This window comes from Sebastes fasciatus, chromosome 17 (assembly GCF_043250625.1).
Source record: "Sebastes fasciatus isolate fSebFas1 chromosome 17, fSebFas1.pri, whole genome shotgun sequence".
In the NCBI taxonomy this organism is placed as follows: domain Eukaryota; kingdom Metazoa; phylum Chordata; class Actinopteri; order Perciformes; family Sebastidae; genus Sebastes; species Sebastes fasciatus.
In genome coordinates, this window is record NC_133811.1 from 19,290,315 (window position 1) to 19,314,170 (window position 23,856).

A 23,856-nucleotide genomic window follows, 5' to 3' on the forward strand; every position below is an offset into this window, starting at 1 on the left:
CATGTGATAGTAGAAACACAAAATACAAGTATGAACCTGAAAATGAGCATAATATGGAACCTTTAATGTTTCGATATATTAAAATCAATGAAGTAGGCTTGTCCAAACCATACAGAAACTGTCCCTAAAGGAAAGACATGAATAAAAAGGGTATATAAAGAAAGCATCATGTATAAGTATGTGAAGTGAAATAGTGTGTATGATTATGAAGCATTTATCCTCCATCCTCCTCTGGTCAGAATCCTCCTCTGGTCACGTGACTCCGGGATGAGCCAGATTAACGGTTCTCTCTCTCTGCTCACCAGGAGGACTCAGTCAGTCCACTAGCGGAAACATCGTGTCTCTACTGGATGTGGCGTCATAGCACCAACTATTACACACCTCTTCTTTCTTCATAGGACGTTGTAGTTTTGAGTAATTCATTCATGAAATAAACTTGACATCCATAATCAGGATATCATAATGATTTCGCCGTGGGACCGGTGGTACTCGACGAGCTGCTGCCTCTGCTGCCATGTACGAACGGGCACCATTATTCTGGGAATATGGTACATGGTAAGTGAGATGTTTTCTACTCGATGTTAGACCACAACAATGTCCACGAATATGTAGAATATTAGAAGAAATAGTTGATTATCAAGTGAGTGTTACAGCAAGTTAGCTAGCTGCTGTTTTTCATTCGCTTTACGGGCATTTTGAGGACGTCGGTTTATAGACGTTGAAACTACATTGTCAGTTAATTAACCGTTAAACTACATCGACAGTTAATAAACCGTTAACCTACATCGCCAGTTAAACTACAGTGTCAGTTAATTAACCGTTAAACTACAGTGTCAGTTAATTAACCGTTAAACTACAGTGTCAGTTAATTAACCGTTAAACTACATCACCAGTTAAACTACAGTGTCAGTTAATTAACCGTTAAACTACATCGCCAGTTAAACTACATTGTCAATTAATTAACCGTTAAAATACAGTGTCAGTTAATTAACCGTTAAACTACATCGCCAGTTAAACTACATTGTCAATTAATTAACCGTTAAAATACAGTGTCAGTTAATTAACCGTTAAACTACATGGTCAGTTTTAAACTACATCGCCAGTTAAACTACAGTGTCAGTTAATTTACCATTAAACTACATTGTCAGTTAATTAACCGTTAAACTACATCGTCAGTTAATTAACCGTTAAACTACATCGACAGTTAATTAACCGTTAAACTACATCACCAGTTAATTAACCGTTAAACTACATCGTCAGTTAATTAACCGTTAAACTACATCGACAGTTAATTAACCGTTAAACTACATCGACAGTTAATTAACCGTTAAACTACATCGACAGTTAATTAACCGTTAAACTACATCACCAGTTAATTAACCGTTAAACTACATCGTCAGTTAAATAACCATTAAACTACATCGTCAGTTTATCAACCGTTAAACTACATCGCCAGTTAATTAACCTTTAAACTTCATCGTCAGTTTATTAACCGTTAAACTACATCGACAGTTGATTAACCGTTAAACTACATCGACAGTTGATTAACCGTTAAACTACATCGACAGTTAATTAACCGTTAAACTACATCACCAGTTAATTAACCGTTAAACTACATCGTCAGTTAAATAACCGTTAAACTACATCGTCAGTTTATCAACCGTTAAACTACATCGCCAGTTAATTAACCTTTAAACTTATTGTCAGTTGATTAACCGTTAAACTACATCGTCAGTTAATTAACCGTTAAACTACATCGACAGTTAATTAACCGTTAAACTACATCGCAAGTTAAACAACTGTTAAACTACATCGCCTGTTAAATAACTGTTAAACTACATCGCCAGTTAATTAACCGTTAAACTACATCGCCAGTTAATTAACCATTAAACTACATCGCCAGTTAATTAACCATTAAACTAGATCGCCAGTTCATTAACCGTTAAACTACATTGCCAGTTAATTAACCGCCACAGTTTGAATTCAAGGCTTCTTTCTCGGCTATATAGATATATTTAATACAAAAATAAGTAACAAAATATAATAGCATAGTTTGTAATAACGGTATTCATTCTACATGTAAACTTTGTTGTGCTGAAATAAACAACCTTACCAGTCATCCAGGTTTGATTTGTTCTACATTTGTACCGGTTAAATATAGAGTTAATTGCTTCTGTTTTTAAACCACAGGGATAACCTAAAGTTTTAAACATAGTTCAGTAAGCCTGTTAAATCCCTGACCTTTCTTAAGCGTTTAGTCCTCCTCCTCTTTGTGACCCTACTACTAATTAAAGCGAGCCAAGGCCAGAAAAAGCAACCCATTATGTGTTTACCTCCATAAGACGTGTTGACGTAACTTAGGGACATGATGTGGGACTGGTTGGACAGATGCTGCACTGAACATGTCCAGCTAATGTTAAACACATTACAACAACTGGCCAAGTATTTGATAGCAATTTTGATAATCAAGTCATCTTTTTAGTCACTTCCAGCATCTTGAGTTTGATGATTTGTTGCTTTTCTCCATTTTTTGTTATTGTGAATTAAATATCTTTGGATTCTGAACTGTAAATTGCACAAAAAATGCAATTTGAAAATGTGTCCTTGGGCTCTATGAACTTGTGATTGGTATTTTTTTGATTATTTTCTCTACTTTTTAATCAGAAAAATAATCGATGGAGTACTGAATTGTCCGTCAATAAAAAAATGTAGTGTACAAAAAAGATAGATGTAAGTCTGTAAAATACTATATGGGATGTAGTGTAAAGTAAGTTTAAAGTGCACCATTGGTTAGAAGAGGTGGTTGCAGGTAGTGCAGATAGATCCAAATTGTCCAGATAGTCCTTACTTTTCCATTTGAAATACTTTCATCCCACTCCAAGAAAAAGCCCCGATCTATCTGATCAATTAATTATGAAGGTTTAACCCCAAGAACGTAGAGATGGATAACTACACTATGAAATGTAATATTAATATATTGATCTTCATTTCCCCCCCACAGCTCATCAACGCGGTGGTCCTACTCATCTTGTTGTCGGCTCTCAATGACCCAGTTCAATACCGCTACCACCTTACCAGCTCTGAGCTGGGGACTGACATTGATGTCATGGACGATGCAAGTGAGTGTAGCTAATCCCCCCTTATTGTTACATATCTGACGTGGTATATATTGGATTAGATTAGCTGCCCTGTTAATGCACTGTATGATGTCATGTATTTTGTCGTACCTATTGTTGCTGTTGTGATTCAATGCTGTTGTCTCGTTATGTGTTGGATGCTGCTATTTGACCTTGTCTTGGCGAGGTCTCACTTGTAAAAGAGGTTTTAATCTCAAAGTGACTTCCTAGTTAAATAAGGGTTATACAGTATATATAATAATGCACTATTTCTTAATATCTCTTAACATTTACAACATGTTGTCAACCATACAAAGCATTACATTTCATTCAAACAGAGTTTAACAGAAAAGAATACCATTACAATAACACCAAAAGACAATTTAATTCCATTTTTTAATGCATGATACACGATTGTAGGTATGTGTGTGTGTGTGTGTGTGTGAGACTGTAGTGACACGTGATGGCTAAAATATTTGAATAGCATGTTGTTTAAAAAAAGGCCCAAAACTGTTACACTGTTGTGGTCTTCATTGAATTCATCTTTTTCCAGAGCAGAGTCAGCTGACTATACTATACTTTAATATAATTTTTCAGATCTGGCAATTGGTGATTTCGCACATATATTTAATATTATTTAATATTGACGTTACACAGCTTGAATAGTCTCATAATACAAAACATTGTAGCCATATGAAAACATTACAGTAACTAAATACCTAGACAATATCAAGTTTCATGGCCCTAACAATATTATTTGGGTATTTCTCCCATAAAAATCAGCAGCATGTCCACATAAAAGCCCCGTGTGTTTCTGCAGCACTGAAATCACCTCTCCTTTTCTGCACACCGCTTCTTTTCCCAGAGTGCTGCTCTCAGCACAGACACAGCTGAGTAGGCTCGGCTCCATACAGAACAAATCAGCGTGCATGTGTATTTTCAGTATTTCCCCTCCAGCAGCTATCATCATCACAGTCGCCCCCAGGACACCACAGGCCCTGTCGCTGGCTACTCTGATTAAAAACGACTGCTCTAATTCTCCATCGGATTAAAAAGGGCCATCTTGACTGATAGCGTCGCTGCTTGTGCAGCATCAAAGATTGTGAAACAGGATGGAGACAAGCTGGTGTGGTCGTTTTGTAACAGGCGGGTATTCAACATCGATATGCAGAGAAATCATTAAATTTGACCTCATATGTGAGGGGTGTTGTTTATATATAGTATGTGTTAACACATCTGTACCCGTGTCTAGTGTGTCTGGCAAGGGAGGGATTAAGATGGAAGGGTATCATCATTTCCGGGATCTTAACACAGTATCAGTAGCAGCGTTGCTGAGTGCTCACCAACAGTCTTGATGATATACACAAGTTGCATTCAGTTTTTCATGAATTTAAATTAGTAAAGTCATGGAAATTGTTGTGTTTTCATGCAAACAATGCTGCCAAAACCTACCAGGGATGCATTGATTCCACTGTTTCCCAGCCGGTACTGTTTCTGAATACCAAGTTCAATAGCTGCCAATGCTGCATAGTGATCTGGGATCCCTTTCACCAAACGGCACATATGCAGATATCCTGATTTAACTCGATGTCCCTGTTAGTTACTCTGCTACTGTGACACTGACAAGCATCTCATCAGTCAGTTTTCACAGCTGTAATCTGAGAGGGACATTTAGTCAAATTTAGCACATCTTGCATAACAATTACCCTCGTGCTGATCATGTTTTCGTCAAGGCAGATTGCGTGCTAAAAATAGCAAGGTTACTTAAGGTGCTTTGTTTTGTCAAATCCATGTACCCGCTTTTGGATTACGTCAGCAGATTCAAGAGTTCCTGTGAAATATTACGGCTGTTCTTCACCAGTAATCTAGATTATCTGTTCTCACATTGTTCTGTTTTTTTGTGTGTTTTGCTTCTGTAGATATCTGCATAGCCACTGCAATATCCCTGCTCATGATTCTTATATGTGGCATGGCAACGTATGGCGCTTACAAGGTAAATAAACAAACAATACAAATGAGATTCAAGCACTTGAACTGAACTTGAAAAGTAGTTCTTTCTGAGTTTCTTCATCTATTCTCAATCTCTCCCACACAGCAACACGCCGCTTGGATCATTCCATTCTTCTGCTACCAAATTTTCGACTTTGCCCTTAACACACTGGTCGCCATTAGCGTGGTTGTTTATCCCAACACGGTGCAGGACTACCTCCAGCAGCTGGTGAGAACTATTTCCCTTCAGCCTAAATATACGGAAGCCCTGAAAGGCAAGCGAGAATATATATATATTTTTTTTTTGATACATTTTCTAAGTCTGAACTAAATTGTTTTCTCTCCCGTGTGTATGGCTTAAGAACAGGTGAAAAAAAATGTTTTGGATAATCTTTCTAAATTCCTTTTATCCCATCTGTAAAACAGGTAAAAAAAAAAAATAGCCAGCTGAGAGAAAAAAGGAAAATTATACTGAAATTTAAAAAAAGTTTTTTTCACTTGGCATTTTTTTTACCTATTTCACTGATGAACAAAAGGAATTCAGAAAGATTATCGTGGCAAAATATTTGTTTTCACCTGTTCTTAAGTTATAAACAACTTAGATCAGACTTAGAAAATGGATCACCAAAAAAAAGAAATCTTGCTTGCCTTCCAGGGCTTCCTTACAAACACCTTCTTTTAATGACTTCTTTTTAAAATGCAGGGTTGTTTTTGTTCTTGAAATATTGTCAAAAGCTACAATGCACAACATTTTAAATCAAGGACTAGTTATAAAATAAGTTTGTGATAACTGCTTAACAAGAAGGCAGATTCAGAGATTAGGAGTCCATTTAAGACTCCTTGGTTGTTTATGACTGAAGGTTTGGTCAGATGCTGATTTGTAAACTTTCTCACTTTCTGTCTTTTATTTATTTATTTTAATTTCAATCCCTCTCTTCCACCAGCCTGGGACATTCCCTTACAAAGAGGACATCATGTCCACCAACAACATGTGCCTAGTTTTTGCAGTCCTCCTCTTCATTGGCTGCATCCTCTCCTTCAAGGTGAGCCCACAGAGTCTCTTTATCTCTGCAGATTCTCCCAACCTGCCCTAGCTTTGGCCTTTATTTGGCTTTGGTTATTAAATCTGCAACATCCATGTGAATGATGTCCAAACAGATGTATAGAAAAGGGTATACTTTGAAAATAAAATGATATCTGCAACACATGTCTACACATCACACACGCTCACTGAACTGCCTTTTTATAGATTTCATCATCATATTGCAACGTGATGATTAAGGCAATTAAGCCTCACACTGTGCACACCTCATGCAATACGAACCATATGGCATGTGTAATGAATCTACCCAGTGTGAACGTTCCCCATTATCAATGTTCTTCATGAGATTATCACACAGTCAGAGAGCAGCGGGTCAGGGACAACAGGAAACCGACTCCTGTCAAGCTAATTCCCCCCTTAATGCATGGATGATTCTCCAGGCGTAGCTATGCTCCGGGGCAGTGGGACGCGATTGGACAGGAAGTTTCAGTCATCTGTACAATCAAATCAAGTTGTCTCTTCTCCGAGCTGAGTTTGGAAATGTTCTCGGCAGATATCCAAATACCGGAGCCGGGGTTTTATGATGGGAAGCAGCCACTGGAAGATCCGCTGCTGGACTTAGAGAGAGATATAAATGTCATGTAGGCAGAGGGTCTTGTTGCACAGAGTATACGGGGTGGTTGAACTGCTTTTTGCTTTACATTTCAGCATCTAACATAAATATAATCTTGAAAATTGCCAAGCAAAATGAATAGGTATTGATCGGCTTTGCATACAGTGTATATTGGCTGCTGTGGCGACGATAGTTGAGTCAGTTCCCTGGAAAAGGGCCAGATCTGAAACCTCAGCTCTCAGCACACAGAGGCAACACCTGCTAAAGTTCCTGCTGAAGCCAACATCCTCCACTTGACTGCACTTGGCATTAATGACAGATAGAGACAGGAAGGAAGAAGGAGAACTGGAGAAAGAAGGGAGGAATGCAGCAGATAGAGAGACGTAGATGGACAGATGGTTGGATGAATACAGAAAAGGGAAGTATATGGTCAAACTCAGACTTCGTAGCAATGCCAGCTTAGCACATTATCATTGTGATTGAAAAATGTTAGAGTTGGTATCACAGTGAGGTCAACTCAGCAGATGGTGAAGTGATTGGCTAGCAGGCAGCCTGGTTTCCTGGTCGGTCGGTTGCGCTTACTGCTGGCAGAGGTACCGACTCAGCAGGCTGCTCACACACATGCACAATGAACCTCCTGTTCTTCTGCCAAGTCAGACCAACCTAAACCCTAGTGCTACCATAGCTTACTGAGGGCAAGAGATGCCTGGGGAGTTGCCTTGGCTAAAATGTTGGTGAAAGACCAAGAAGGGCAACACTGAACCAGGAAAATGTCCATATACAGCTGTATCCTGACCTGTGTCATTGCAAAGGTAGCTAATATATCACAGTCTCTCTCTATCTAAGTGATTCATGTCTGCCGTCATCATCCCCTAACCTTGATGAATGGATGAGATCATAGCATGCAGCATCAGCAATAATGAAAAGTGGATGTTGTTAAAGGTCATTGTGTGCTCTTTTGTTTCCACCTCCCCGGGGACAGGCCTACCTGATTGGCTGCGTGTGGAACTGCTACAGATACGTGAGCGGCAGGGGCACCACGGAGGTCCTGGTTTATGTCACCACCAATGACACCACGGTGAGTCCTCACATCCACCCTCTAGCTCCTCAGCTCAAGGACATACTGAAAATCCCCCTCACTCAGAGCATAATAGAAGTGCATCTGCGCAGCATTGATTTTTTTTTTTTTTGTGGCTTACAAGCTTTCAGTACATTATATAAGAGGAAGATAATTCTGATTTGAAAAGTTGTTTTCGTCACTATGCTTGGCACCAGTGTCAGAAATAATCGGGGGCAAAATGCCCCCCAAATTCAATGTATTTTCCCCATAAAACACAATCTGTAGGGGCAAAAATCGCCCAAAATTGCCCTGCGAAAAATATTTCTATGCTCAATATCTGTGAGGTTTTATCGACCTATACTAAAATATAGACTATATTTACTTTTGTATGTTATTGCAGCTCAATGAGTTGATACCTCTAAATGTGCAAGGTAAGGATTATAGGCGTTACCTGCGTCATTGCGATTATATAGCTTGAATTGTGCTTAGAGTAGCAATTTAGAGCCTGAAAAATAAACACATTTAATTTTTTAAAACTAGTAAATGCCAAATTCTCCAAAAACCTCATTAACCTCAACCTCAGACTTGAGAAGTTAAATGAATCCATGATGTAATGCAGGAAGACAGGAACGATTTTCTGTTCGATTTCATAACATTTCACCAACTGTTTTCAATAATAAGAAAAGAAAAAGATCAGAGCATGTGTTTAACATATCATCTATGCATCAATCTCTTTATTTACATTATGTATATTTAAAAAAAAATCGCAAATTAAATTGAAAAAAGTATTTTCACGAGGTATTTTATCCTGTGTCTCTGTAAATTGTGACCATCAACGCAAATAACTTTTCCATTTCCAAGAGGTTCAGGTTAGTGAGGTCCGGCTATAAAATCACCATGAAGTAATAGAATAGCTATCATGTCACACTCCCTACATACATGTACAGGTTAAGATGCTATGTGTAGTATTTTAAATATTAATTAATTATTGCCAAACTAGAAATTACACGAGAATGAGAACCTGCAGATAATAATGTACAGCATTTGATTCATATTAAGTTAAGCAAGAAATTAAGACTTGTATAAGGAGATTAAATAAAAACGTGTTAATTGTTAACTCATTAAAATCCTACACATATCACTTTAGGAGTTGTATTGCAAATGATCAGTAGAACAGAAGTGTGAAGTGAAGGCAGTTTGTCTGGGTTGTCTGACAGTGAAGTGACATTGGTGCTGTGGGTAGCAGCACTATAGGTGCTGTAGGTCATCCTGAGGTGTGATTGGCTGGCTGTGCAGAGCCGGGTGTCGTCCATCCCTCTTGTCCCCTTCAGTGTTGACTCAAAGGGTTTCTGAGAGGCTTTAGCATAGTCACGGTTTCCATTCGTCTGTCTTTCTGTAATCCTCCACACTGATACATAAGACATTAATCTGTCTCACACCCGCTGTCGTCTCCATACGTAGCACCTCGTCCGTCTGTCACTTTGTCCTTCTTGTCATGTCGTGGCCCCGGTTCACGCTGCCGACATTTTTCACCTTACGAAACAGACTCTTCGTGCAGGAACTAATCCAGTAGGGTCTGATATCATGTCTATCATATGGCCAAATATTGGATATGTGTCAGTCAGTTTTGTCCGCTGCAGATACGATGGAGGCAAGATGAGGGGGAAAATAAATTGTTTTTATTCCCCATCCAAATTTTGAGAGAAAAAACATTACATACATTTAGAAATTATTTGAAATTGATAAAATAAAATTGATGAATTTGCATGTAAAGCATGCAAAGAACAAAAATAACGTATGCAAATTTTTGATAGCAGGCAATGACCTTAAACTTGTGTGTTATTTTTATATAATTATGGATGCCCTTTTTTTTTCCTATGTACAATAAATTTCATGAAAACTAGTCTGTGGCTCTCACCCCCCCCCGGAGCCAATTCATTCCTACTGAAGACATAAATCTGGGTCACAAATGTATAGTCTAATTATTAAATTAATTATTATAAGCTAAATAATTTTTACCTTTATTGCCAGCCTTATCCTTCAAACACATCTCTCTGTGAAAAAAGTTGAGCCTGGGACACGTGTAATAGTGATACTTGTTACAAACGCATATTTTAGATCCTTCTGTGTGCTTCTCTGCTTTTTCCAAAAAACTAGATATTTATCCAAAATCTCCAAATATCTGCGGCTCACGGTTTACGCAGGTTAAACAGCTCTCATATTAGCATGAATAGTGACGACATCGTTTTTATCACTGCATTCCCTGAATGAATAGAGCACTCCATCTATTTTGTACTATTAGAAAGCCAGCAGTGTGTCTAAATGGCTTTTTACTGCCTCGAACATCAAGTACCCAGCTGCTTATCTGTCGTGCCTTTATATAAACGCCATTAAAATGCACAAGAGTCGTCTCTCTGTCCCCCCCCCCCTCCTCTCTCTATATATCTCTGTCCGTCCTCCTCTCTTCTTCTGGACATGTTACATAATTGTCTGCTTGTCCGCTTCATTTCAAATCCTCCCAGTGATGTGTTCGCCGGGCCTCCCTGGCTGCTTCACAATTCCATCCCCTCGAAGCATATTCTCTCTCTCTCTCTCTCTCTCTCTCTCTCACTGAATTAGCAGCAGTGCTGGTTTTATAACACCATTTACAGAGAAAAACCTCCGATGGAGAGAAAGCAATCTGGTCTCTAAAGCAGTGGGATGTGTGTGGATGTTATCCTTGCAGCTAGAAATGCTTCTGTAGGGATAAAGATGGAGAAGAAACCTGTTAAAAACAGTTACTAAGGCTGTGTCTAAAATCACTTCCTATTTACTATGTTATGTACTATATTAACTGGCCGCCATTTAATTTGAGTGTCTTAATTCTGAGGGTGTAAATTTCTGCATTAAATAATTAAACAATATTGTCTGGATAAAGATTAGGGCTGTCGGTCGATAAAAATATGTAATCGCAATTAATCTCAAATTAATCGCATATTCTTTTATCTGTTCGAAATGTACCTTAAAGGAAAATGTATCATGTATTTAATACTCTTATCAACATGGGAGTGGGCAAATATGTTGCTTTATGCAAATTAATGTATATATTTATTATTGGAAATCAATTAACAACAAAACAACGACAAATATTGTCCAGAAACCCTCACAGGTACTGCATTTAGCATAAAGAATATGCTCAAATCATAACATGGCAAAACTGAAGCCCAACAGGCAACAACAGCTGTCAGTGTGTCAGTGTGCTGACTTGACTATGACTTGCCCCAAACTGCATGTGATTATCATAAAGTGGGCATGTCTGTAAAGAGGATACTCGTGGGTACCCATAGAACCCATTTTTTTTCATTTTCATTCACATATCTTGAGGTCAGAGGTTAAGGGACCCCTTTGAAATTGGCAGTGCCAGTTTTTCCTCACCAAAATTTCGCTCAAATTTGGAGCATTAATTAACCTTCTTCGCAACAAGCTAGTATGACATGGTTGGTACCAATAGATTCCTGAGGTTTTCTAGTTTCATATACAAGTGTCTTCACTCTAGTTTTCAAACTAAGCCCGCTATAACCTAAAAATCGTATGTGTATCTTAATGCATTAAAGAAATGAGTGGTGTTAAAACAATTTCACGTTAACGCGTTAACCATGATAAAGATACACTTAAGGTACGCTTTGAGACTGAGACACCTTCTGGTTTTCCGTTACATTTCAGGTTCTGCTGCCACCATACGAGGAGGCCATCGCCATACCACCGAAGGAGCCCCCTCCCCAGTATATGGAGGCATGAGAGACGTCCTGGCTGCTGGACGTCTAACCCCAAACACATACCACATCTCTTTCCAACAGTAGGACCCCAACGCTGTTGAAAAACAAGACAAAACAATGTCTTCGAGGCTGGTTTCAGCGTGGACTCCTGCCAACCTTAGATTAGATTAGGTTGACCCTGAGGCAGTATTGCCATCAACTCTCTCCCACCACCACCACCCCTGTTTGTTGTGACGTATTTTCCTCCCCTCTCGTCTCCTCTGTCCTCTTCCAAGGACAGTATCGCAGCAACTCCAACCGCTACCAACCCTCCCTCTTGGCAGCTGCTGTCCCCCTGGCAGCATCTAAACTCTTGCACGCCCTGAACACTCTGTCCCAACTTAATTTGCACTTTTCTTTGAGTGAAACGTGCACCGGTTTGGCCATCAACTGTTAATCCCCCCAATACTGTGAATCTCCCTCGTGGTCTTTGTCTAGAAAACAAACTACCTGAAGAGAGATAGCGACAGAAGAGTGAAAAGGAAAGCGACATACACGATCAGTTATATGCAAGAGCACTTTTTTCAGAAATTGACAAATTCCTTCATTGAATGTAATGTCGAGGTATTTTTGTATGACTTTTTTGTATAACAGTGAAAACTGAGAGAAAAAAGGAGTGAATAGTGAAAGGCGGTCCTGTTTTGTGATATCATCTGTGTACTGATGTGGCTTGTCCTGCAGGAAATCGTATTAACAAAAGGTTCCTCGACCAATAACAAACCACGTCTTCCTTTTGTATCCATGCAACACGCTGTCTGTAAACCTGTAATCCATCGACTGCCAGTGAAAAAACCTTGTTCACCCATTGATTTCAATCACAATATTCCAGTTTGCCTTCTTGTCCATTTCCTGTCTGTTCCAAGATCTCAAAAGCTGAGAAAGACTGGCATTAATGTAATCATCCAGAGAAGCACACAAACGAGTCTCACATTACAGATCCACATCCAAAAAAGGCAATACAACATACTGTAAAATGTAAAATGTGTAAACATTAGCGTGTGAAGATCTTCCAGTTAAGACTTGTGTTCCCCGTCGAGCTGCAGCTTCAAACAGCATCGTGTGTGTCTTTATTGTGTGTTTTTTTACATGGATCTTTTTAGTTGAGCTAACTTAGCTGGACTGAGGGCATTTTCCTATAAAGGCGCCGCAACATGCGACTGTATGTGTGTGTTTGTGTGCTTGCCTGAGCACTGTATGTGACGTTATGATGTAACTCCTAGTTCCTTTTATATGTAGTAACATTTCCTTTGCACATGCAGCGATATCGTGTTGAGATATTTCCTGTGCTTTTTTTAAATTAACGATGGATGGGATTCTAAAGCATTGATTTAGTTTAGCATAGTAGCACAAAATCAATATACAGAGCTAGACGCTTGTCTACGAGACATAATAATGGGACAAACAATATTAGATATACCTAATCCCATTCTTTCCAATGATTCCTAAGTAATATATGCTATAAAATATTCAATCAGTTACATTTTATCCTTCAGACTATGCAACAGTGCATTCAACAACTCCTTAGACCTGGAAATACACGTACTATGAAGTAGTATTCCATTTGATACTAATACTCTAGTTGATAATGTAGCCATTTGTTGGCCCCTTCATTGTTTTCCCTTTGTGAATTATAACCACTGCTTTTGCAAATCCAACAAAGCTGAAAATTAAATTGCACTTTAAAGTCAGTGTGAGCTCACTGGGAACTGATGTGTGTTGTGTTTTTATTCATCTGTACCATGGTGTGCTGTAGCTAAGTGGTTCTAAATATGATCAGCCACCCTCTTCTGGGTGACACTCGCATTGTGTGATGTGACTGATGAGCTGCTGCAGATTTTAATGTGACTGCAGGGTTTAGAGAAAAGGCTTGTACAGTATCTGGACCAGTGGATGGCTGATGCCTCATTTCATTAGAATCACTTCCAAGACTGTTCTCCATGGCTTTCCATTCACACACATCCTCTTGTTGGATCTGCATGAGCTCATGTCTTCAAATATGAATAATAAAAAGCAAAATCAGTCAGTGTCTGCTACTGGATTTATTGAGTGAGTCAATGGTTTGTTTGTTGTTTGACAAACTATACTATGACTTTTTCTGACATACTATATTAATTAATTTTTTCGACATGCTATACTATGACTTTTTTATTCATTATTTCAACGTATTATATCATGACTTTTAATTAATTTTATGACATACCATACTATGATTTTTTATGACATACTATATTAATAATTTTTTTCAACATACTATACTATGACTTTTTTATTATTTTTTTCGACAAACTATACCATGACTTTTAAGGAATTTTATGACACACTATACTATGACTTTTTTTATTAATTTTTTCAACATACTATGCTATGACTTTTAAGGAATTTTATGACATACTATACTATGACTTTTAAAAAAAAATTTATGACATACTACTGGTATTCCGTCCATTTAGCTACTTTGATTTCAGGATCCAGGTATTGTGCCAGCTGATTTACTGTCACTCTCACATGGGACACTTGAATAGAGCAGAGCCATCGTTAGTGTTATTAGTTACACCTGTACTGTTTCCACTATGACCAGTCAAAATGTCTGCTGGGAAAAAGGCCTGTTGGTGGGCAGGTGTGCTGATTGCAGGTTGATTGCAGATCAAGGTGAGTTGTGAGAAAGAGAGCGAGGACAAGAGGGGGAGGGAAACGAGCAAACAGACCGACAAACCCAAACACACCAATCTCACCTCACTCATACTAATAGGCAGGAAAAATTAATAAAAACACAGTTACACCTGGCAGGCAGGTGTCACTGACAAGGGACCGTCACAACTATACAATATGATATGACTTTATAATATCATACTATACTGTGAATTTTTTTGTGACACACTATTTTATGAATTTTCATGACTTACTATAGTATGACTTTTTTTTCGACATACTATACTATGACTTTTATATGAATTCTTATGACATATAATACTTCACTTTTTTAAATGATTTTTTGTGACATATTATACTATGACTTTTATGATTTTTATGACACACTACTATGACTTTTTATGATTTTTATATCACACTATACTATGACTTTTTTAAAGATTTTTTATGACACACTATACTATGACTTTTTTATGAATTTTTTCAACATACCATACTATGACTTTTAATTATTTTTTACGTCACACTATACTATGACTTTTTCTATGACATATTATACTATGACTTCTTTTATGATTTTTTTATGACACACTATACTATGACTTTTTTGTGATATTTTGACCGTCTTTATGGTCTGTCTACTGTCTAAATAATGCCCTTGCCATAAAGACAACATTTTCTAATTTTGAGTGAGACTATAACTGTTGTGAAGTGGTTCTAATGCTGATGTGCGTGCGTCTTGCTGCCCTCAGAAATTCAGAATCCCTCAGTGGAGACGAACAAGCTGGCAGATCAACAAGGATTTACCCGCTTGCCTCAAAATGGACGCTGGCATTACCTTGGGTCTGACAGCCGGCTCCCAGACAGACACGCTCACCTACTTTCTGCCACTGGGACAGGGCAGAGGGGAAAAAAACACAAACAAGTGGGTCACATTCTGTCTCTTTTCTTGCTTGTTGAATGCAGATAGAGTTGCACAACGACGTCAGCTTCATGAAGGGGGAGATATTTGTGAGAGGACACAAGAGCCAAAGGGTAGTTTTGCAAAATCTGTCAACAGACTTTGTGTGACCTGGATAGCATTCAAATTCTCCTTTAAAATGTTCCTATGATTATATATCTACTAGGATATGAATGAAAACGGTTAAATGTTATTTTCTGTTTTATGACATTGCCCAGAGTCAATGAGAGATGTTTATGATCAATAATGTGTGTGTGTGAGAATATAAAGCACTCAGCACTCAGTAAATGATCACTGAGGTCACATACCATTCAGTTTATGTCCCTGTGGTGAGACATATTCAATACTGAATTTACTGTAGTGACCAACATGGCCTGACACACTCCATTGCCTCGTGATTGTGATTGATTTGTATTCAAAGGACTTTGTTCTACATAGCTGAAAATAACAATATAATTTGAGATCAGCCAAAATGAACCCAACAGTAGCCAAAAAAGTGACGTGCTGGAGGACGCTGTATGACCCTCAACAGGCTTTAAGTTCTATTTATGGTGCAAATTGCTTACAAATCTTACTCTGCAACCTCTTTAGAAATTGTCCTCATTTGGAGCGAGGCTTCTGCAGCACGTGAAACAGATCATCTGGGATGATTTCATTCCATTTAATTGGGGAATCAAGAAAACGGCTTAGGGAAGCAGTTAGTGGAAAAACTGGGCCAAACATCTTACATCTCTGTCTCTGGGTAGATGCATCAGTTACAAACTCAGGCCAAAAACATCATCTGACGTTTACATCTATGGGATTAGTACTCTTATATTATTTAATACTCTTTATACTCGAAAAACAATGCTAACTTGCATCGGTCATAACCAGCCACGTGGCTTAACATGTTTAAATATTAGTATAGTATCATATCTTGCCAATTCTACCTTTCAGTGGCTGCAGATGGCATGTTTGCTGTTGGTTGTTCAGGTTTTCAGACATTGTCGTTCCTCCTAATCATTTCCTGTTATGCAAACATTCATATTAACCCTTTATATTTGATTTGATGTATTGTCAAATTAATTAAAAACTTTTGACGCTATAGAAAAAATTAAAAAAAATTAGATGAGGAAAAATCCCAAACTGTATGTTTTTAATATTATTTCTAAGGGAATATATGGATGTTTGCCATCGTCACTGGAAAGAGTAAGTTGCACTGATTCCAGCGGTTGAGCTACTTACTAACTCGCTTGTTCTGTAGCTTTCGACCAAATCACATGGTCCTCATCAGCATGTCTTTCTCAGTTGTCGTGGCTTGATATGGTCAAGAGCTCCAGAACAAGCAATTAGGTGGACCTTGGGTGGAGATTGTTTTGTCAACTATTAGTTACTTTTGTGGAAATAAAACACCTTGCTTAAAAGTTTGTACACTGGTATTCTACTTATAAGTATAATAATAGGCTAGACAGGCCTGCATCAGCCTCGGTTTGATGTCCATCAGCAGTTACAGATGAAAGGTCTAATCGATTTTATCCACCCACCAAACTGCCCTTCTGCATGGCACTCAACCCCAACCAGCTGCAGCTGAGCAGATTTGGAGCTCCGTGACCTCGGTGAAAACGCACTACTGCCTCAAAGGAGAGGTAATGTTTCTATTTATCCCCCTCTAAAGCTATGTATGTAGCAGAGCTCAGACGTGCCTTTCAATCCACTCATGGTGTGAACACACAGCCTCTTTCACAGCCAACAAATGTCCAACATGTACTGATGTACTGTTTTGCAAGCGTTGCAGTGGTTGTAACATGATGCAAGTCCATACCCAAGTTTTTATTGTTAGCAAATTCATCAGATATTTCAAGACTTTTGCTTAAAAAAAAAAGATATCACAAATAAATGTAGGCAGATGGGATTCAAATGTGACCTAAACTTTGAGTCTTTTTCTCTGGTCTGTGGCTGAAAGAAATTAACCAGTACACCACTTTGTTGCTGGCTTCTTACAGTTTGTCAGTATATTCTCACACCCCACTCACACAAGTCAGAGGACATCAACGGTATGTGTGACAGAAGCGTCCATCACACTCTAAAGCCTTTAATACCTCTGAAAGGACGGAGAGCGTCCTTACTCGATTACAGTCACCAGGCTGCAGCTAATACAGCAGACGGTCATCCCCAAGGTTTATGTAAGTGAGAAAAAAATATTCTCAAAGATCAGCAGTTGCGTAATTTGAGACGACACTGTGATAAGCGGTCAGTTGGGCGGATCGTCATTTACACAGAAACAGATAATCCTGTTGTCCGGCTTTGTTACACAACTCTCTGAAGAAAGAGTTTATTTCTGTGGTGCTTTCTGCTGTTAGTCTCATATTGTAAACTGCAGAGACGAGAGGAAATCCCTCAGACCTTAAAACCTCTGAACACCCGCACAGGTGTTTGTAGTTATTCTGGCTGATTAGACCTCTGCTCAGGTGGCTCAGATGGGAATTTATTAGGTCACAAATCTTTTTTTGTTTCTTCATCTACCAATAAGAATGATAAAGGTGAAATTCATTCCACCCCTAACAGGTGCAACAAAGCTAACAGGACTATACATACTCACACAGTCCTGAGAAGCCAGATAAACTGAAAACACCTGTGTGGGTGTTCAGAGGCTTTAAAAATGTTGATGGCAGTAACCTCATCTGAGAAAGTCAAAGAGGACACTGGTGCTCTCTGGTGGACACTTTGAGGTGTGACTCAATCTGAACAGGCAGGTTATATTGATTAAAAAAAAAAGAAATGACAGCAGCATGTGTACTGTTGACACCGACTTTATTTATAACAATGGGGTGGGGGAACAGCTCTACTGAGGTGGCTGCTGCTGGTCAGGCATGCTCCTGATGATATCAGAATCACCTGAAGAGGGAAAAAAAAAAAAAAAGTCAGTAGAGCAAAATAAAAATTGTCATATACACGGCAAAGACATCCATTTACATACCCTGCATAAAACAGCATTTTTTTCTCTCCAACAAATACATAAAATCAACATTATGAGGGTAACAACTGAGCATCCATGAACTGGCCAGAAAGCACTGCCAGTTCAGCTAAGAGCATCGAACGACTTTCATCGAGCGAACCACTAGTTCTGAACTGGACCACTTTGATGAGCAGGTCAAACGGATGCTAAAATTCACAGAGGAAACCCAAGTGGCAGAAGGTAAAAAATATATACTAGCAAAGTGTTTTAACAAACCTTAATCTGAGCAGTGATCCCAAATATTTTAACAACAATTAGGGTCAAGAGACATTTCTGCAGTCTTTTTTGATGAGCTACATTGAGTTTATGGAAGAAAATTGTTTAAAAGGATGTTCTGCAAAGTTTAGTTGCTCTCTGGCAGCGATACTGATGCATGAATATTATTACGATTTATTATTTGAATAATAAATAACAATGCAGTAAATTTATATCTATGTATTTATTTGTTACATTTTATTTTACAAAGTTAGGAAAGCAATGTTTAAGTCAAGCCTGATGTTGCCTTATACATAAAAACATTATCCCAGTCACTTCCACATAGTGAGGCATACAGCTTATGAATTAAACACTGGTATCGGATTGGTGCTTTGTATCAACCGATACCTAAAGCCCAGGTATCGGGACTGAAAAACTTGGATCGGTGTATCCCTAGTTGTGGTTGAAAACTTTGTTGGTGTTTGAGGGACCTTTTTGCTGCTGTTCAGTTCTGACAAACAGGCTCACTGGGAACAGTCCCCCGAGGCTAAATTCCCAGCATCAATTTTGCTGTTATGTCAGAAGCGTCCCATTAAATATTCTAGTTTGGGCCCACTCCATCATGAAATCTGAATTAGCTCTAAAGAGCCAAAGAACAAGCTCAATGTTTGTGCTAGTAAAGGAAAAACACCAGGCTGCAGAGGTAGGTACTCACCAGGGTCGATGATCGCCAGTGTGCACACCCTGTAGTACTTTCCGCAGGCTGTGCCGAGCTCAATGTTGTTTCCACTGTAGTGATGGACACCGGTCTTGGCCAGCATGGCATAGTACTCAATCTCAGATTTCCTGAAAATGACAGACAAAAGAAAAATGTGAGTCAATGCTGGAGATACAAATAACTTTGCCAAGGGACCAAAAGTAAAACAAAAATGCCCCAAAAACGTGCCAACAAGCCATGCTACCGTTGAAGCTCTAAACATCAATAACCAGCATGTAACCGGACAATTCACAACAGAATCGACAGCTTTTCAGACCTGTTGTGATTCACAACATCTGCATCGAAGCACACTGACCTGTGAAACATCTGTTGTCTGAACAGATTAATCAGGCAAACTGATTTAAAAAAAAATCTATTAGTTATAAAGATTTGAACCAATATCTGAAATCTAGGGCGTGACAATGCAAGCAATAGGCCCTTTTCACAGCAGATATTTTGAATCGTCATTGCAAGGAAAGCACAGGTGTTACTAATAACACTAACGATGGCTCTGTTCTATTATAGTGTTTCAGAGAGAGTGACAGTGAGCAACATGCACAACACCTTGAACCTGAAATCAAAGCAGCTAAATGAAACTCAGCCATCATTCATTTCATTATGTACACCTGTGCCTTTCCTACTGTGACAAGTCAAAATGTCTTCCGTGAAAAAGGCCTATGATATTGACATATTGTGAATGCAGTATGTTAATAAAAAGCTGTTGATGCTATATTCTCTTTAAATTCCAGTCCCATTACTAGTTATATCTCAGGGCCCTGTTAAGAGCTGTCAACCATATAGACTCATCGGTCTGCAAGTTGTTGTTACACACAAACCATAGACAAATGTCATAACCCCCCTTTAAAACAGTTTGCTTTGAGATGTCACGAGAACTGATACTTCGGTACCAAACGACGCTTGTAATGGTCATTTGGTACCGGAGCGGAGGTACTGCAGATGCGATTCTTCCGGATCTAATGGGGGCAGTATACGCTTACAAGTGTTCTCATCTGCCGTGAAATGAAGGAAGAGGAAGAACGCCGTAACAGCACGGAAAAACAACAACACTAGATGTGAAAGATGGCAGCTGCTGCAGCGCTACCTCCGCGTCATCTCGTTGAGAAAACAAATAGCAAGAATCGGGTATGGAAGTACTTTGCGTCCGAGGCGGATTTACAAGGAGTAATAAGAGATTCGCAAAAAACAGTATGCGGTGCAGTAACGGTGCCTTCGTACTTTTCTTTCCAACGGAGGAAATACTTCCAATTTAGCAAAGCACCTCAAAGACAGACATCCTGACAATATTGTTTGTTTTAAATACTTGAAGGCTACATGCCACTGTTCTGTTTGCAATGTTAATAGATGTTTCTTTTTATTTATTACTTAAAGGCTACAAGCCTCTGTTTTTTTGTAATTTTCAAATGTTTTAATAAAAGGAGTGCGTGTTGAATTACATGAGATTTATTTGTTTTTTCCCCCCGTGGTATCGAATTGGTATCGAGAACCGTGTAAATTCACTGGTATTGGTATCGACCACTAGATTTCTGGTACCGTGACATCCCTAATTTGCTTACAACTACTAACGTGACAAATAACTATTCTTTCACAGCAGTCATTTTGACATGTCATTACAGGTAAACACAGGTGTAATTAATAACATTAATTAGGACACTGTTCCATTTAGGTGGACCAGGGCCCTAATATTGTGCATGCTGGCTCGCTGTGACACTAAATGGAAGGGACAATAATTAATTTCATCAAATTATACAATATGTCAAAATGAAGGGTGTTTACCCTGCAATCACATGTCAAAATGGCTGCTGTGTAAAGGGGCCTAATGTGAATGTATTCATTGTGTGCTCATGTACCTGAGGGCTGGGCAGTTGTTGGCCAGGATAACCAGCTTGGCTTTCCCCTGACGGATCATCTTCTGGGACTGTTTGTAGCCCAGGACGTATTTTCCACTCTTCATCACCAGCTGGAGTCGGGAGTTGATGGACTCCATCGACTTTTTCTGAACAAACATACAGGACACATACATACCTAAAAGTTAGTGACAGCACACAAGCTACACAGCTCACTTTACACATCATTATTGTCATGCAAAAACCTTAACACAGTGGGAATTATAAATAAGCCATTAAACAAACAAGACACAAGGAGGTCAGCACATCAGACATGTTAACGTGCATTAATAATATCATTTTCCACTTGTGCAACTTTGTTAATATTCTGTTTATTGTCAATACTGCTCCTATTTTTATACTTTCTATTTAAATGGTTCATATTTTGCTACACTTTGTTTAGCTCTTCTTTTTTTTTTTCTCTGTGTTAGCTGATGCAACTTGTTTTTTGCACTATCCCCTTTGCTGCTGTCTTTTGCACATCCCCCCACTGCCTGACTAATAAAGGAATATCTCATCTCGTGAGGATGATTTGTTGCCATGGTAATTATATTTTTCCTTTTAGATTTAGCGAGCTAGCATTAGCTACACCGCCGGTGTTACACAGTATTACAGGTACAAGTGTCCAACACACAGATGGACGGATATAAAGAAGAGGGACATGCTTTCAAACATTCACAGCCGCAACAGTTTAACGCAAAACACACGTTAAAGTGTAAATAACGCGTTTCCACGGAGAGGCTATGTGTTAGCTGCTAGCAGGCCTCAACAGAGACACGTGTCCTCACTCACCGTTTTCTTTGCGGCCACCATTTTGACGGTTTTAGTCCTGACCGGCCAACCTGCGGGCGAGAGGAGGGTAGGGGGAGACTGTCGTTAATGTCTGGATGGTAACAGAATGATAAAATGAACAAATCCCGGTGAGTTTTAATGATAAAAGCTCGGAGCTCGTCTTACTGTGAGTTTACTCCAATATGGCCTCGGAGAGAAAGGAAGTCCCAGGGTGCACCGCGCTGCTATGTGAGGTGGGTGTGCGCAGAAGACTACTGCGCAGGAATACTCACATGCATGGAGATACATGAAAATATTATTATGTGTAATCAAAGATGCTCTTCTTGAACAAAACTAAACCTGAACTGCAGATGGTTTACAGAATTCATGAAAATATATGTAAAATTAAAGATGCTCTGTAACAAACCTATAAACCTGAACCGTCTCTGGTATAATTACAACAAATAAACAGTAGTTTACAGCAAGTATTAAAGGGACTGTTTGTAAGAATCAGAAATGCTTGTTAACAGCGACACCTGTGGCCGTTAAGTCACTAGATTTTCTCAGAGCTAAACTAACTCTTATGCAGTGTGGAGTGAGCGCGCATGCTCGTCTAGAGGTGGAGCGAGACAGCGAGACAGCGAGAACACGCGCTGTGTGAGTGAAGGCAAGCAGGTAGAGGAGCAGTGACTCCAGCCACACGCGAGCGTGCGAGCATGCTCGCGAAAGTTACAAACAGTCCCTTTAACATTTAATATGTATATACATAAATACATACATACACATCGCCTCCCACACAGAGACAGGTCCAGCCTTCTTCCCACCCCTAGAGGTAAATTTACAGAAAAAATAACTTAGTTAGTTAGAATGAAAAGTAATATGTAATAGGATCTCAATACTTCTTCTACCACTGAGCAGGTGGGTAGTTTGTTACACATTTGTCACACTGGACATTTAGCTGCTCCAGTATTATCTAAGGTTTAAAGGTCCCATATTATAAAAGAGTGAGATTTTCATTTTTTTTTAATTATAAAGCAGGTTTAAGTCCTATATAAATACTGTGTAAGTATCGAAACACTCAATCCACAGGGAAATACACACACCCCGTATTCAGAAACTCTGCACTTGAAACAAGCTGTCAGGATTTCTGCCCATTTGTGATGTCACAAATATACAATATTTAGACTCTTTACACAGTTTTAAACATAAACATTCTAAATGTGTCCCAGTTTATTTCCTTGTTGCAGTGTATTGTGAATGTCATCAGCTGACAGGAAGTAAACATGGACTCAAACTGTTACCTAGCAACGCAATTCCGTTGCAATTCCGTCAAAATGCCCTGAAACGGAGCGTTTCAGACAGAGGGTAAATACAGGCATATTCAGGCAGACAGTATGAGGAAAATAAAGTTTTTTTTTATACATTACAGCATGTAAACATGTTCTAGTAGAAACACAAAATACAAGTATGAACCTGAAAATGAGCATGATATGGGACCTTTAAAGGATTTAGAGACCCAGAGAGGTGAAAGTATGCAGCATTTTCTTTCTTTCACTGTTTTTTTATTTTTATTTTTTAAATATTGTTATGGAAATTTTCCAAGTCAAATCAAAGCATGACACAAATATCAACACACCACACCATGCGTTAAACCAGTGTCATTTTAATGTATAATAATTGTGTGTAATAATAATAATGCATACAATGCACTTTCATAGACTAAGCTACTGGAGTTACCCTGCACTGTACTCATTTTTAACAGTCTCTTTTGCACTATATTCACTTTTTGAATAGTCGTGTATTACAGCTGTTACCCTGCACTATATTCAGTTTTAACAGTTTTCTTCATCTCCTTGTATTTTTATATCTGGTATATTATTTTGTACTTTGCACTACTAACTTTTTTACTGCCTTTTTACTAACATGTCATTGCACTATGGAACTGTGATGCTGGAAACTTGAATTTCCCTCGGGATCAATAAAGTTACTATCTATCTATCTATCTATCTA

General features: G+C 38.7%; 2 protein-coding genes across 2 annotated transcripts; one reads left to right on the plus strand and one right to left on the minus strand.

Annotated features, from left to right (window-relative positions):
• The first annotated feature begins 313 nt into the window (after positions 1-313).
• laptm4b (lysosomal protein transmembrane 4 beta) lies at positions 314-13,637 on the plus strand. Its single transcript, XM_074614229.1, has 7 exons — positions 314-555; positions 3,002-3,119; positions 5,036-5,109; positions 5,212-5,334; positions 6,050-6,148; positions 7,743-7,838; positions 11,523-13,637. The coding sequence occupies exons 1-7, from the start codon at positions 463-465 to the stop codon at positions 11,595-11,597; spliced, it is 678 nt and encodes a 225-aa protein (XP_074470330.1). The 5' UTR covers positions 314-462; the 3' UTR covers positions 11,598-13,637.
• Positions 13,638-17,997: 4,360 nt separating this feature from the next.
• On the minus strand, positions 17,998-22,138 carry rpl30 (ribosomal protein L30). The gene is made up of 5 exons (XM_074614230.1): positions 22,033-22,138; positions 21,868-21,917; positions 21,040-21,185; positions 19,130-19,260; positions 17,998-18,098 (listed from the first exon to the last, which is right to left on the minus strand). Exons 2-5 carry the CDS (start codon positions 21,886-21,888, stop codon positions 18,046-18,048), a joined length of 351 nt encoding a protein of 116 aa, XP_074470331.1. The 5' UTR covers positions 21,889-21,917; positions 22,033-22,138; the 3' UTR covers positions 17,998-18,045.
• Positions 22,139-23,856: the final 1,718 nt, after the last annotated feature.

Bases quoted from the DNA above. Each gene is read 5' to 3' on its own strand.
- laptm4b (XM_074614229.1), top strand. From the start codon at position 463: ATGATTTCGCCGTGGGACCGGTGGTACTCGACGAGCTGCTGCCTCTGC. The intron at 556-3,001 runs GTAAGTGAGATG...TCCCCCCCACAG, and splicing joins TTCTGGGAATATGGTACATG to CTCATCAACGCGGTGGTCCT. The intron at 5,335-6,049 runs GTGAGAACTATT...CTCTTCCACCAG, and splicing joins AGGACTACCTCCAGCAGCTG to CCTGGGACATTCCCTTACAA.
- rpl30 (XM_074614230.1), bottom strand. From the start codon at position 21,888: ATGGTGGCCGCAAAGAAAACG. The intron at 19,261-21,039 runs GTACATGAGCAC...TGTCATTTTCAG, and splicing joins AACAACTGCCCAGCCCTCAG to GAAATCTGAGATTGAGTACT. The intron at 18,099-19,129 runs GTGAGTACCTAC...TTCCCTCTTCAG, and splicing joins ACTGGCGATCATCGACCCTG to GTGATTCTGATATCATCAGG.